This window comes from Arvicanthis niloticus, chromosome 2, assembly GCF_011762505.2.
Source record: "Arvicanthis niloticus isolate mArvNil1 chromosome 2, mArvNil1.pat.X, whole genome shotgun sequence".
Lineage (NCBI taxonomy): Eukaryota > Metazoa > Chordata > Mammalia > Rodentia > Muridae > Arvicanthis > Arvicanthis niloticus.
This window is the reverse complement of record NC_047659.1, coordinates 47,890,279-47,906,670: the sequence shown is the minus strand read 5'-3', so window position 1 is coordinate 47,906,670 and position 16,392 is coordinate 47,890,279. Positions and strand designations below refer to the sequence as shown.

General features: G+C 40.4%; 1 protein-coding gene across 3 annotated transcripts in view; it reads right to left on the bottom strand.

Moving 5' to 3' along the window:
• Map3k20 (mitogen-activated protein kinase kinase kinase 20) overlaps positions 1-16,392 on the bottom strand; it is a 156,721-nt gene that overhangs the window by 75,370 nt on the left and 64,959 nt on the right. For all 3 annotated transcript variants that reach the window (XM_034494192.2, XM_034494194.2, XM_034494191.2), the window contains exons 3-5: positions 14,675-14,762; positions 5,368-5,469; positions 1,447-1,512 (exon numbers count right to left, since the gene is read on the bottom strand). In XM_034494192.2, the coding sequence (XP_034350083.1) occupies positions 1,447-1,512; positions 5,368-5,469; positions 14,675-14,762 (256 nt within the window). The remainder of the gene's footprint in view (positions 1-1,446; positions 1,513-5,367; positions 5,470-14,674; positions 14,763-16,392) is intronic.

Genomic DNA, 16,392 nt, shown 5'->3' with positions numbered 1-16,392 from the left:
TAAAACATCAGATAATTTGATTATATAAAATTTAATAGCATGAACCGAAATTGTAGTCACACAACTCTGTCTCTTCTTACCTGATGAGAGATTATTTTTTTTTGTTTCATTTTTTATTGTATATTTTATTTACATTTCAGATGTCATCCCCTTTCCCCATTTCCCCTCCATAGGAGGAGTAAGGAGAGGAGGAGGAGAAGGAGAGGAGGAGCTAGGTGATGAGAGTGAGAAAGAGAGAGGGGGGACAGACATGGAGGCGGATATTCACATGTCTCTGCCAGTCAAGGAGAGATTATTTTCTAATGACTTCCCTTAGCCTGCTCTGTATCACAAGTTTGTAGTTCCCGGAAGTGTCTGTCTCAGAAGAGCCATAAAAGAGTAGGAGAGGGTGGGACAGTCAGCAGAGCCAGCTGACCGGGTTAAGGAGAGGCCAGGGTGGATTCTCAGGGTAGCAGCTGCCTACAGACAGCTTCCTGTCCTTCCTGCTCTACACCTGTCAGCCCCAGGCCTTCGGGCCCTAGGTCTGAGCAGAGCACCTGGGGACTGCCCTGGCTTGTCTTGTCCACCTGCTGTCACCACCCATTCTAAGGATCACACTGTTGGTAAATTCAAGTTTTAGCTGCTGTGGACTTAAGAGTTCTAAAAATAACCGCTTTCCCTTTCCCTGCAGAGAGCCGCTGACAATGTAGAAGTAATGATAGCAAGGGCTGCTTTCCCCCTTGAGTGGCAAACTCTGGTGTTTACTTAGCTAGCTCTACTAAAGCTAAATAAATAGTCCTACTGCCTTTTTGACAACTGATGTGACGTAATGGAAGAAGGTAGTGTCTGGTCCTGCATGCTATTTTAAAATGCTCCTTTTCCAAACGATAAATATAGACTCATAAAGTATAGAGAGGATAAAAGAGGAGAAAGGAAAAAACCAAAAAACAAAACGAATGCCTTTATGTTCTGAACTCTCAAGCATGCTGGTCATCTTTGGGCACTACTCCAGATAATATAGGTCTGAGTGACCAAGAGATGTATACCATGTAATTCAGAAATAAAATATAAAAGTGCTGGCAGAAGGCAGCATCCTAAAATAGGAGACTTAAAAATACATGACCACACACTTTGACCTGGCCATGCCAATTTTAGAAAAGATTTTTAAGGAAATAATTAGAGATGTGTTGAGAGATTTGATCAGAAGGCATTAAACTAAACATTTCTTATTTTAGAAAAAAAATTAACCAATCCAGTTGTCTCCGTCCTGGGTTAGACCCACACAGCAGAAGACTGTGCAGCTTCCCCAGATAACATACAGATCTTGATATTTATAGACAGTGAAAATGTTTTCAATGGTGGTGCGGGAACCAAACAACGAGTCACACAAACAGTGGAAAGCACTGTGCTGACTTGACTTGCAGGTGCGTGCGGACTGACGTAAGGCTGAAAAGTGGGCTAACTCACCGTTTCTTGACTTGAGGTCTCTGTGGATAACCTTGACTGGAGCCTCCATGTGTAAGTAATGCATCCCTTTCATAAGGAGGGAAAGAGAGTTAATGGTTTGCAGTACCACATCAGCGTGACCACTCACAATTGTGCAAAGAAATGCATAGCGGAAAACAAATCTATATGTTCTGCTCTTCCATGCTTGATAAAAGAAAAATAGCATATGTCTACAATAGTAACAATCTAGCTACGCTGATACAGGACCTTACTATGGGAGACCTCACTTCTTACAGTACCTAATAAAGACACTGTGATCTTCTCAAACTTGTGCAAAGAGCACAGCAGAATGGCCATAGTGACCCTTGAGCATCTACTATCAAGTGTGTGCGCTGTCTGCCCAGGCGTAGGCTCCATGGTGCTCACTTGGACTCTGCGGCCACTGAGTTGCAGCGTGGTCACTTTTCAGCAGGGCCTGGGAGTGGGGACAGAACTGTGGTGTGTGGCTGGCCCACTGATGAGCAAAGTCGTTGTGATTCTCTAATAGATGTGCGATGCTTACAAAACATTTTCTTCTCATGGGAATAAAATGCCAAACTCACTCTGATAAATGCATATAATATGAATTAAGGTGCTCTATCTACTGGGTGCATCAAATGTAAATAATTTTATGAATTTGAATGAGAAATTATACTTTAAGCTATTTTAAGCTATATTTCATGGTTACCCCTTAAAAGTGTTTGTTCTTTCCTGTTTCAGACAAAGACAGACTATAGGGAAAACACATTTCTACCCAGTATTTCCTCTCATCTCTCATGTCCTCTTTCTCAAACAGTGGAAGAACAGTCCTTCCTCACATCAAATCCAACAGGACCCCCGCTGTTTTTGATGAGATGACCACCAAAATAATTTAATAAGCATCCCTGGTTTCTTTTTACGTATACAGAACACTACAACTTTATTACGGAGAATTTCTTAATGTGACTCTTCCTCTACTACTCTGGTTATTATATCGAGAAATCAAAAGAACAAAGAAAATAACGAAAAGGTGTAACTGCTGTTACATAATGATATCACTGAATAGATTCAAGTTAACAGAAGTATTAGCAGCTTAAGTGACCTTAAGTGACGTAACTGGGGTAAAGGGTCTCATTTAATACAGGTTCTACGTCTTCAAGCCGTGGAGCTCAACGGCTGCTACTTATGTGGTACTTAGTCGTCTACATGACTGAACGAACGTCATGGTTATGTCTTCCTTGCTTTAAACTCAAATTTCCAAACAATTTTCAGGTATGGTCTATTTGACTATGACTAGAAGCAAAAATAGATCATTTTTATACTTGCTGACAAAGATTTCAAAAGGGAAGATTCGACAAGAAAGCCTTAAAATATAGACATTTCTCCACTCTGAGTCAAATTATCAGAAGAAAAGTCCTATAAATTACTGGTATCGCATGTACAGTACCCAGCTTTGAAAACTTCCTGCTCATCTATGTGCCGAAATCACAAAATTCCATTCAATTTGTTTTTATTGAGTCTTCTACTTCGTTATTATCTTAAACCACTGAAAAGGACTGAAAAAATGCTCTCTCCTGGCTCAACTATTTGTGAATTATTAAGGTCTGACCAGTAACACGGTGGAGATTTGGGAGACCTTTGGACTGAGGTGAGATTCAAGCTAGCCCTCTCTAATTGTCTGCTGTATATAATTGCAAAAGTCCTCGCTCGCCCACTCCACTCCTCGTAAGGAAGAGGATCCTTGCAGCTTTGAGGGCAGCTCTCAACAGCAAAGATATTGAGCAATACCTATTTCCAAATGCATGAGTCAGATCTCAGAATGAATTATTCATTCTCCAATGTCTCAACATACTATTGCTTCAGTGGCTTCAATCACCATCAAACCAAAAGATGCACAGGCTGAATTTGAAGGAGAATCAACAGAGTCAAGTTTTCCTACTTAAAGTTTACATTTCACTGTAGAGGAGAGGGTTGAAATCAATCTTAAAGTCTTGATTCCTTTTTCCTTTTGCAGACCATGTGATATAATTCCCACATATTACATATCACTTAGGATTATGAGCAAAAGGGCCCATTTTCTGAGGCCAAATGCACGAGAAGTTGTCTTAGACAATTAGTTCTCTAATCAGGCAAGGGCGATCATATTATTAGCTTGTGGAATTTTGCTCTTCCAACCTTCCTTCTCCAGCATCTCTGCTTCCATTTTGCTACTTAATTCTGTCCCGTCTCCTCCGTACTCTTCTAAAGCAGGGAGGGCAGCTCTCTTGAGAGTGACAGCGCTATTCTGCAGCCAAGAGGTTTGGCTCTTACATAGGACGGTGTGACAAGACAACAGAGTGGGTGCTGCAGTTAGAACAGGAACACTAAGGTAGGGAGAGCACAGCTGGAAGCTGTCACTTGATTTGTTTGCTGTCTATCCACCCTAAGTACCATTAAGTAATAACAGGAGTGTAATTAGCTGAGCACCCAAAACATACGTCAGTAAAGTGCTGTAAGGACTGTGTGTTTCCATCTGTGTAGGTGTGTTTCCACAATGCTGCTAGTATCAGCACATTGCTTTGCCTACTCACAGGTGCTCTGTGTGTGCTATAGGCACTCACGGGCGCTCTGTGTGTGCTATGCACACTCACGGGTGCTCGTGTGGCCTATGCACACTCACAGGTGCTCCATGTTTCTTATGTGGACTCATGGGTGCTCCGTGTGCACTATGGGCACTCTCAGGTGCTCTGTGTGGCCTATGCACACTCACAGGTGCTCCGTGTGTGCTATGGGCACTCACAGGTGCTCCATGTGTCCTATGGGTCATGCAGAGATGTGACAATATTACATAAAAGCATCTCAAGAACATGGGATGTTAAGACAAGTTTATGATGTCTGATGAATGAATTCATAGCTAAGTTCATTGTCACAGCTCAAGAATTAAGTACCCCATCCAAACATCTCACAGGTAGTGACCGGCGGCATTAGTTTAAAACAATCTGCTTTCTTTTTCTTTTCCTGTTTGAGGAATTTGGTGCAGCTGTCGAATCTTTGCTTTTGCCATGAAAGCAAAACATAAGCTGCTTCCCTTGTTGAACGGTAAGCGACACTATATATTTGTTTTGTAAGAGATCTTTGTAGGAAGAGAGTGTTTCGATGCACAGGTGCTAACTACCCAGGTAAAGTGCCAACCACTTCTGCCCAGAGGATCCCAGAATACAATCATGACAACCACAGCCAGTTCTTAGAGAAAGGCGCTTCTAAGGCAATTCAAACAGTTTTTGATGAAAACCTCAAACTGCTCCAGAAGGAAAGCGCAAAAGAGGAGAAAAATGAATAGAATTCGAATGCTTTAGGAAGCATTAATATATGCAGGAATTCCTAAGGAGGAGGAAGAATCAGGAACCTGGCTTAGGATTTTATATACTTAGAATATTTAAGTTTGAAAAGGAATATCCAAATTCCATTACATATAAAGTCTGAGCTGCTTTGCAGGCAGGCCTGTGGTTACTATTTGAGCACATTATTATCCACTCAAAACAAATATGCCCAGTCCTACCATAAGTCACATTTTAGACACCTATGGAGAGACTTTCAGGACAACAGAACCACAAGTTTTCCATTTAATATGGCAAGTGAGCTTGTTAATTACAGTATCACAAAACAGCAAAAATCTCTGCCCTGAAACTTACTGACTTTGCAGGACTTGATTGTGGGGTTTGGGGGTGGAGGGGCAGATGAAGAAACCAGAGAAAGACAAAGAGAATTTAGTAATAGAAAGTCAATAACCTAAAATATTATCTGTGCAGTGAGTTGAAATGCTTTACTAAATCTGATCTGCACAAAGAATGTCTGTAGACAGAATAGAAAACTTCCGGCACAGTATCCCAGGTCAGGGCGGGAAGACACCGCCCACCTCTGGGGGTGCACAGCAAGCAGTGTTACCTTTGGCTACGTCGGTGGCCCAGGTCATGATGTGTTCCATGTCCATCTCTTCACTCCTGTTGCTGTTGATGTAATCATACAGGGACCCCAGGGAAGCGTATTCTGTTTTAAAAGGAATGGGTACACAATTAGTTGTGCTTCAGAAACTAGACTTTACATTGTCATTCAGAAAACATGTTGAAGAGCTTAAGAAAAGATCTTAAGATTGTGCGAGAACCATCTTGGTCATGGTGTCACTTCACAGTAACAGAACAGTGATTAAAGCAGCTTTAGTCTTTTTTGTCCAACTTGATGCTTATCTCTTTCTCTGTCCAAGTAGACGAGAACTCATCTTGTGCCCAGCCTCGGAGAAACAGCTTTTCAGTCATTAAGTGTGATTTCTGTAGATGCTATTTATTGAGAAAACTCCTTTCTACTTCTAGTCTGCAGAGATTTATCGTTATCAGTGGGTGTCATAGTGTCTCAAGTGCTTTCTCTAAGAATGGGGAAGTAGCTCAGAGACAGGGCACTGCTAGCATGCCCGAGGACCTATGTTCAATCCTGTTACACAGAAAAGCTCACAACAATCAAAGGCTTCTTTTGTATTTTGTGAAATGTTTATATTTCAAGTTTTTGTCTCTTATATTATCTGTTATTGTTGTTAAGGTACCTGTTATTGTACCTTATAATTAACTGATTTCAGATGTTAAGTCAACACCTTGCATTTCTGGAAATTATCTCATTGGTCATGGAGTACAATCTCTTTATTGATCATTTTTTTTCTTAATTTAATTAAAATAAAATGACAGCATTTCCTCTCTCACCTCCCTTTTACCCTCCTCATGTCTGACCTTTCTCCCAAACTTAAAGCTTTCTTCTCTAACCATTGTTCTATACAGATCTAAGTGAATAAACAGAAATACATCCTGCTGAGCCCTTCAGTGTTGCCTGCACGTGGAACAGTGCTGGCCATTCCTACTAGCTAACCAGTCAATGGCCTCATCCCTGGGAAAGACCAAGTCTCCCTCCCTCAGCAGCCGTTAACTGCTTGAAGCTCTTCATCCAGGGGTGCAGGCAGTAAGATTTCCCTCATCTCCCTTGTGGTGTCTACTGTTGTTGGAGTTGTTCGGGTCTTTCTTAGGCAGCCCTGTCATGGAGTACACTCTATTAATATGGCTGGGTTCCTTATGCTACTATGGTTATGGAGTTATACTGCATGCGTAAGGGAAACTGACCTGTAGTTTCCCAGTCATGGCTTGGTGTGGCTTTGGGGTAGAGATAATATTGGCCTTATAGCCTTTTGCCCTCTGTCTTCAAAAAGAGTATGGAGAAGAAGGGTTAATATTATTTCTTCTATAACTATATGACATAATTCATTAGGTAAAAGAATCTGCGGAAATATTTTAAACTAAAACTAAAAACTTAAGTTTTTCTTATACATACAATCAGATTTTTCTTGAAGTGAGTTTTGTTGTTGTTGTTTTATTTTGTTTATTTGAGACAGGGCTTCAGGTAGTCCAGGCTAGACTAAAACTTGCTATGTAGCTGAAGCTAGCCTTGAACTCTTGATACTCCTGCTTGCACCTCTAAGTGCTGACATCATTACAAAAGCCCAGCTCTTGAGTCAGTGTGGATCACTGGATCACTTCAGGAGATAGATGGCTGACTGCATACACACAGTTTAATTTAACAGTGCAGAGGCTTGTACCACCCACTACAATCTTCTGAAGGTCCCTTAGGAATCAAAGCATTTTCTTCTCTCCATCCATGGCTTTACCAATGTTTTTCTTGTTTCTTAGTGGATCTGGCTAAGGATTCATCAGTTCTACTGACTGTTGAAAACCAAGCTTCCTGTTGAATTTCATTGCCATTTCTAGCTTCTGTTTTTCTGCACTGTTCTAACATCTCACCTTTTCTTTTCCATGGCTCACCTTGGCCTTTTAGCTTCCAGAGACTACACACTCCCTGCTCAGTGCTGCACTCTATAGTTCTGGCACGTTTACATTTATTTTCTTCTAGTTCAAATGTTTAAGGGTCCATTGTGATTTCTTTTGATCTCTAATAAGCATTTAATGAAGTATGTTATTAAATTCTCAAATACTTGGTGCTGCTTTTCACCATGTTCTTTGGTCACCCATTTCTAATATAGTGCATGGTTGGAGAACACACATTATATAGTATCAATTAGTTTTGATAAAATGGATATTATTTAATGGGCTTACTTATGGCATACTCTGAAGAATGCCTTTGTTGGATGGTGTGCTACGTATATGTGAGTTATTGAGAATGCTTTTCAACTTCTTTATACCTCTGCCAATTCTGTTTAGTTATTCTACTAATTATTGAAAAGACTGTTGAAATTAATTAGTGTTGAATTGTTATGTTATCGTTACATTAGTATACTGACTCCTTTATCATTATAAAATGGCCTCATTTGTTTCTTGGATTATATGAAATCTCTGTTGTGTGTAATTAGTATAGAAATGCCAGTTTTCTAATGGGTATGACTGGTATAGAATGACCCTCTCTTTCCTCTCATTTTTAACCTGTCTCTTTGACCCTAAAATATGTTTATTGTAGACAGTGTATACTTCAACCCTGCTTGTTATCCTATCTGAGAAATCTCTGCCTTTTGATTGGAATATTAAGATTACTCATATTTAATGTAATTAATGACAGAATTGGCTTGACATCTGATATCTTTTGTCTCCTGTCCTTAGTCAGATGTTCCTTACTTACTGTATCCTAATATATTATTTTACTTCTTTGATTTCTTTAGAGATTTATTGTCAATGTTGTGTGTGTGTTTGTGCATGCATGCCTTTGTGTGTATATGTATGCATGAAGAGGCCAGAGGTGTTAGATACAATCCTGGAGCTGAAGTTACAGGTACTTATGAGCCGTCTGGCATGGGTGCTGGGAGCTGAACTCAAATCCTGTGTGTGAGTAGTGTTGCATGTTCTTTTTATACAGGCTCTCATTATGTATCCTTGGCTGGCCTCAAGCTCACAGGCTGGCCTCACATTCACAGAGATCTGCCTGCCTGGCCTCTGGAGTGCTGGGATTAAAGGCCTGCAACCCCATACCAGGCTCTTAACTGCTGAACTATCTCTATAGCACTCTTGAGTTTTTCTTTAAATAGGGTCTCCCTGTACAGCTCAGGCTGGTCTCAAATTCACAGTGGTGTGCTTCAGCTTCCTGTGCCCTGGGATTAGATTCCTGCCACTTTTTGATTAATGTGTTTTTAATTTCTTGAGTGACTTTTTTGTGGTGACTCAAGGAATGATAAAACACATTTTATAGCCCAATAACTTCAGATTACTAATCTGAAATATAAAATCTTTTATATGCTTTTCTCCACTATGACTGTTTCTCCCTGGTCTTTTATATTATTATTGTAATATGATAAATCTGTATAAATCTCAACAAAACATTTATTGCTCTATAAAATTGGTTTTTGTTTGTTTGTTTGTTTTTTGAGACAGGGTTTCTCTGTGTAGCTCTGGCTGTCCTGGAACTCATTCTGTAGACCAGGCTGGCCTCGAACTCAGAAATCCGCCTGCCTCTGCCTCCCAAGTGCTGGGATTAAAGGCGTGCGCCACCACCGCCCAGCAGATAAAATTGTTTTTAAACATGTTATAGAAGAGAAATGAAAATATATTTAAAGAATATTGATGTCACATTTTTACCATTTCTCCTACCCATGAATTCTTTCCTTAAATTTTTATTACTGAGCTTCTTCTGTCAGAACAAAGAACTTGTCTTTAATATTGCTTTCAGCTGTTGCTTGTTTTCTTAATGAGGCTCACACTGAAGACCTTTTGTGCTAACCACATGTTCTAAGTTATTTCCTATGCCCGGTTACTTCTTATAAAGCAATTCTACCTGCTATAAGCTCACTCATTCTCTGACGAAGAATGTCTTTATAGTTATTTCACCATTAAAAGACTCTTTCCTTTGCTTGATACAGTCTTCCTTTCAGCAGATATGTATCATTTTATTCCCACATGGCCTCCATTATTGAACATGAGAGTCAACATTGATCATATTGTCCCTGAGATGGATGTGAGCCATTTTCCCCTGACTGCAGCCACGACTTTCACTTTGGCTTATCAATCGTCTGACCACGGTTTAAGCTTGAGCTGTTTTATAGTTCATGTTAGATAGCTTTAAATCTGTGGGTAGCAAAGCTAGTATCCTAACTTAGTATTCTGCCAAGGGAATGAATGGCCTCTTCTGCCTTTTTGGGTGTCTCACTGGGAACTGAAGACTCACCATATGGTTCTATGCCTGTCAATCATTTAATGTTTCCCTAGCAGGTAGCTTATTGGGCTTCAGTGTAAAGTATTTGTTTCAATTCTTTTGTGTGCCTGAGAGGGTAAAGCTAGTGATTTTTTTGTCTTCATGATAAAATCAGCTTAGACCTGGATCACATGGCCCTTTCTCTCTTCTCTCTTGACTCCTAGTTCAAAACCCTCAAATTTCTCACTAGCCAGCCTTCTCTTGGCTCTACACTGGGCTTAACACACTCAAGTCTCAGTACCGCCATCTTTGTAATTTTAACCTTTTCGCAGAAAGCAGGCTTAGTCTGACCTCTGTATCCACTGTTTCATGTCCTAACAGTTTTCCCTGGGCACACAGAACCCTTGCCTTTCTGATATGGTGTCACTCTGCAGCGTTTCTGCTTGCTACAGTGTCCAGCGGGCCTTAGAGACAGTCACCATGTTCACAGGAGTGACATTGGTATGAAAAGCATTTTAATTCTTTTTAAAAAGTCGTTAACACATTAAGCAAATATGTCCTTTGATTTCTAAGATTTTTTTTATTCTTTTGGAGTTTTATGGTAATGATAGCAGGCTCTGAAAATGCAAATATATACAGTCATCCCTTAAAATTCTCAGGGGACTGAGTTCCCATTCCAGGCACATAAATCTATGTATGTTTATGTCTCTTTTATAAAATAACAGTGTTTGCACACACACACACACACACACACACACACACACACCACTGTTCTGTAAACAAATGTGTTCTTAAATTGAAATACTTAAAATTTTCAGATGGTAAAAAATTGACACACATTCATTAGAAAATACACTTTGAGTTACAGTCCCTTCTTGCTGGTCATATGCAACATGGCAGTTTCTGTACTATCTTGCCTTACTGAACAACAGCAACAGTAAACCATGCCCTCCATTCAGTTATGAGGGTCACAAAGGAAACATCTCATGGTCTACAGTGGACTGTGTTGCTAAGCTATGCTGTTTAATAGGTTAGGTGTACTAACTCCACATTTGTCTGGGACACTGACAATTTATAGTGGGCCTACTGAGACATGAGCCCACTGTAGATAGGGGAGAATCTGTACTTAGAATCAGCCCTAGACACCCACACTAGCAAATGCAATTGTGGGATGATGGGAAAAAAGGTTCTATTGCACTGCTTTCCATCTCCCCTCTTCCTTTCCATCTCTTTCTCCATCTCCTTAGTTGGTTAAATTCATGAATGGGGGATGTTTGCATGTGGAGGTTCCAGTATACTGTTGTTGAAACAAATAACATTATCATGACATTTCTTTATAATAAAGTACCATCAAGATGAACCTCAGTTTAGACTGTGACAAGCAGAACAAATGAATTTGGGTGTGACGTTTGTCTTTAACTGGCTAATAAGAAGGACCAGCCAGTATCAGAATATGCAAATTGGACGTGTTTATTATTAAAGTAAATCAAGATCAAGTTAAAGGAAATGAGTTTGGGTACTTAACGTGTTCTGTGGTTGAACAGAATGTGGACTTGGGTCTGTTGACAATCCAGGCAGAACTAGTATATTCTCTTGATGCAATAGTATGAAGTGATACAGACACATAATAAACAAGAGGTGACATCAGCCACTGAGCCCAAAGATGCAATCCTCTATACTTCTGGGATTCCAAATCATGGGTCTTCTGGAACATTGGGATGGAGTCTGATACCCTTCCATTACTCTTAAATTACTAGACCTTTCAATGGGATGTTCCTCTGATATGGCTTGCCATGAATGAGTCATGTAGTCTAGCATCTAATCACTCTGCTTACCTGTCTCAGGGGTTTACATATGTTAGAGTATTAATGGGTTCCCAAGGGGGCTGGAGAGATGGCTCAGTGGTTAAGAGCACTGACTACTCTTCCAGTGAACCCAGGTTCAATTCTCAGGACCCATCTGGCAGCACACAACTGTCTGTGACTCTAGATCCAGGGAAACACAAAGAGGTTTCCAAATATATATATATATTTTCTTTTGACCTTGGAATCTAAGTTTCTAGTTATTCCATTGCTTTATAGATTTCCAAGAAGATGTTAATTTCTCCTTAAAGAAAAAAAAATTGACAGTTGCTCTTAGATAATTTCTTCATAAGCAGTCCTGTAAATCTATGATGAAAATGTTGCACAAATATACATGCAGACATATGCACATACACTTCCAGAGAGCATCTCTCTGTTCCTTTCATTTACACAAGGTAATGGAGACTCAGAGGGGATCTCAATGATTTATCCAACTCTGCTTCATTAGAGTTGAAACAAGATCTCCTATCTTCCAATTTGCATCGCAGTACCTGTCTTCTCTATCACTCTGATAAATCATTCTTTCAAGTATAAGTGACAGCAGTTGCCTGCTCTAACAACCTTTTCAATTAACAAAAATCTCAAGCTGAATAAACTCAAGCCATTCAAACGTCTTCCCTTGGAGTCCCCAACATCTGCAAAACCAAGAGGTTCACACAATTGATGAGTTAGCCCCCAACAAGGCATGGCTGGACCATGTGCTGCTACCCACACGCTGAGTAAGATTCATCCTAATACTGTGGACGGTTGGCTTGAATAAACAAATACTTAGCTGAAACTAAATCTCTAGGCATAAAGATAATTGTATTAAGGTGCTATGCTTCAGACAGCAAAACTGACTAAGTAGTCTCTTCAGTACTCAACCTCACAGGTTCAATGAAAAAAACTAGAAATACATGATTTTCTATTATGTCATGATTCTGAAACTTATTTTAAAGAACTACTTAATGTTAACAGTTGGTTACTTACTGTCTTTCAGACATAGATACATAAGGGAACAGACCTCTCTAACCAAAGAATTTGAGTAGGCAATGTTATAAAGTTATAAGGAGAAACATCTGCAGAAAGGAGACATAGAAGAAAGCCTAACCAGTCAGATAAGCATGCAAATAAAATCAAACCACCTCAGGACTGATGGTTCTATCAGATGCAGTGGCTCAGACTGGTGCGCTAGCTTACCACACTTCACGGTTTCCTGGGCACTGACAGCAAAATCTTGGAAAGGTTTCACATCTCTTCTCTATCCTTACCTCGGAAAACTGGAAATACTCCCCCAAGTAACCTTGTGCTAGTTAGGGTGTTGGTTTGTTTTGTCATAACCTAGAATTATTTATCTGGGAAGAGGAATCTCAATTGAGAAAATGCCCCAATCAGCTCATATGTAGGCAAGTCTGTAGGGCATTTTCTTAATGACTGATATGAGCAGGCTCAGCTCATAGCTGGGGCAGTGCCACCCCTGGGCAGGTTGTCATCAGGTATATAAAAAAGCAAGCTGAGCATGCAATGAGAAGCAAATCAGATGGCACCCTTCCATGGCCTCTGCCTCAGTTCCTGCCTCCAGGTTCCTGCCCTGACTTCTCTGCATGATGAAGTCTAATCTTCAAGGTAAAATAAACCCTTTCCTCCCCAAGTTGCTTTTAGTCATGGTGTTTTATCACAGCAACAGAACTAAGGCAAGACCATTGATTTGGTTCAGTTAAGCTTCCCTTTTCCACACATTAAACTTCAAAGGAATAAGAGAAACTGCCATTTCTAATCTCATTAGTAGACAGGAAGAGTATATGCTTGTTACAAATGTCAGCTACAAGCAAGGGTCAGAAAACTGGATTCAGACCTATATGGTGACCATAACTGGTCAAAAGGAAGTGTGGTGCACTTGGGAAAGGGAGCTGACTGGAGACTGAGTCAGATAAAAACTTAACATTGAATCAGAACCCTGACAGCAAAGGTGTGGCACGGTTCACACGTAACAGCAGAGCCTGTTCTGGGGTCTGCACATTATACGTACACACGTTCAAGATAAACACTGCCAAGCACCCATTTCGGTACAGACCAAAGACTGCAGACTGGGGATACAAATCCCTCCACATAATGAGGACATAAAAACTGCTATGTGAGAGCAGAGCACATCAAACTACTAGAGGATGGACATCAAAAAGCAACCCGACCCTGTGAGGAACCAGCAACCCTTCCAACACTGGCTTGCAGGCAGTAGGACCTCCTGGAGACAAGCTATGTGAGGTGTCCATGCCACTCTGGGTCTGCGGTCCAATGGGTGACCATGAAGCAAAGGTAAACTTAACTTAGAGTTTCAGCTTCTGTCTTATAAGATTGAATTATTTTGTTTACTCTGCAGGGTTTTTGTTTAAGATAAGAAATGTATAAGCACCCAGCACAGTTCTATTATGAGTGTTTTGTTGTTTTTCTCTAAAGACAATCCAAGTCCCTGCCATTACAGTGCAGGAAAAGAGGGCAAATCCCTGAAGGGTTTCTTACTTGGTTTTTATTGGAGTCAAAGATTTGCCATGATAAAGGACCTGACCAGAGCTGTTCCATGTAAAATCCAGCATTACAGAGGCAGTGGACCTAATATTCCCCACCAGGATGTATAAATCTAAGTGTAAAGTGTTTTTAAAATCTGTGTCTTTTTAGTTTCTTGTGAAGAAAATTTCCACACGTTCATTTTCATTTTCAGAAAGGGTATTTCCATCAGCTAAGAAATTCCTGCTCAAAATTACGTGATACTTTAGCTCAAGGTCATCATTAGTGCAGATGACCAGACCTGAAAAATACGGTCGTCACATCAGAGACCTGAATAAAGGACTCTAAGGGGAGTAGGATGGACTGCGAGAATTACAACGTGAACATCTCAAGAAATCTTAATTTACAAAAGGTCACAGAGTTACAAAAAAACACCTCTCGCTTCAACTAATTAAGTGAAATTTTAGTTAAACGGCACCTTACATATTGGCAATGCAGCTGCAGGTGCATTTGAACAGCATCCACACAGGTATAATTAGCCACAATTAAACATGGGTAGAGGTGGAAACACCATTCTTAATTATATTGATATAATCAGTTTTATTAATGCTTTATGGCAACAAAAGTGACGCCTGATAGTAGCATGAAACCCACAACAGAACCAAAGACTAAGCATTTTTGCATCTGAAGGAGTCAGAAGCCGGGCAACTGGGGAGGAAGACAGTCCAGCAGTGAGTTCCTACCTGTGACAATGCCATAGTTGGGAGGTTCCAGGATCACTCCATAAAACTGGATGATGTTCCTGTGACTGAGGACGCTCAGGATCTCTGCCTGTACAAAAATCAAATGCAAAATGTGTAAATGTCTGTCACGCATACGATGAGTCCTCCTATGTAGGCTGCAGATTCACCTTCCCTCCCCCTACGTTTACAAGGACATACACACTCAACAAGCAAGTGATGTTGACAAGACTGCTTGCAGAACCATGCCCTAGAAAGGCAACAAGAGTCATAGCTACCAGAAAGACCATGTGAGGTGGAGGCGAAAGATGCAGACAGTATATTTATTTTCAATGATATTCTTTTCTGTATAATATCTCTTTGTGGGCAGAGGTGCAGAAGGCCTGGGCTTTTATCAGTTGAGAGTCAAAATTAAGCTAGAGGTATTCAAGCACTAAGAAACCGGTTCTCAACCTGCCTAAGCTTCAACCCTTTTTGTTACTACTTTATAACTGCAGCTTTGCTACTGTTATGAATCATAATATAAATATCTGGTATGCAGGATATGTGATGTGTGACCTCCAAAGGGGTCATGACCCATAGGTTGAGAACTGCTGCACTAATGGTATAGATTTGCTTACATTCTGTTATTTATATCATCCCTTTTTATAGTGATTTTCCAATAAGTAATTAGAAATACATTACTGCTGTCCTTCCATGGAAACATAGATTCCCGATGTATTGTTACAGTTTGAAATATATTAATACTAGAAAGCTTTCTGAGAATGGCATGGCAAAAAAAAAGTTACATTTATTAGAGCTAACTTTTGTAAGATTAAAAAAATGCAATTGTGAATATTTTTAATAGCTAAAAAAGGATATTGGGTGTGCTGGGTAGTTTTACGTCAACTTGATACAAGCTACAGTTCTTACCTGAAAGGAAAGAACCACAACTGAAAAAATAGGCTTCCATCAGACCCAGCTGTAGAGTATTTTCTTAATTAGTGATTGATGGGGAAGGACCCAGCCCATTGTGGGTGGTGCCATCCCTGGGCTTGTAGTCCTGGGTTCTATAAGACAGCAGGCTGAGCAAGCATAGGGAGCAAGCCAGTAAGCAGCACTCCTCCATGGCTGCTGCATCTGCTCCTGCCTCCAGGTTTGTGCCCCATGTGAGCTCCTAACTTCTTTCAGTGATGGACTAGGGTCTGGAAGTGTAAGCCAAATAAACTCATCCTCCCCAAGTTGTTTTGGTTACAGTGCTTCATTCCAGCAATAGTAATCATAAATAAGACAGAATTGGTACCAGGATTGTGGGTTATTCCTGTGACAGACCTGACCACGTTGTGTGTGTGTGTGTGTGTGTGTGTGTGTGTGTGTGTGTGTGTGTGTGTGTAGGGACTTTGGAGCTTTGGGCAGGAGAGCCATTGAGAGTGTTCAATGCTTTGTGAGCTACTGTGTGGGCATTAGAAAGATGGGAGTGTTGAGGGCAATGTGGTGGATGGGGGCCTGGACTATGAAGTCTCAAAGGGTAAGCTTAAAGACTCTGTTGGGGTCATTTGTTATTTTGAATTGGGATTTTGTGGTTCTGGTAGCTGGGGCTGAGGAGCTGTCTGTGGTTAAGATACCAGAACTAACAAGGACATTGTTACAGAGAGCACATATATTAAAGTCTCAATACTTTATGGAGATAAACTATGGTTAATCAAGAAATTTAAAATGTAAGGAAGCCTAAGTTAAATATA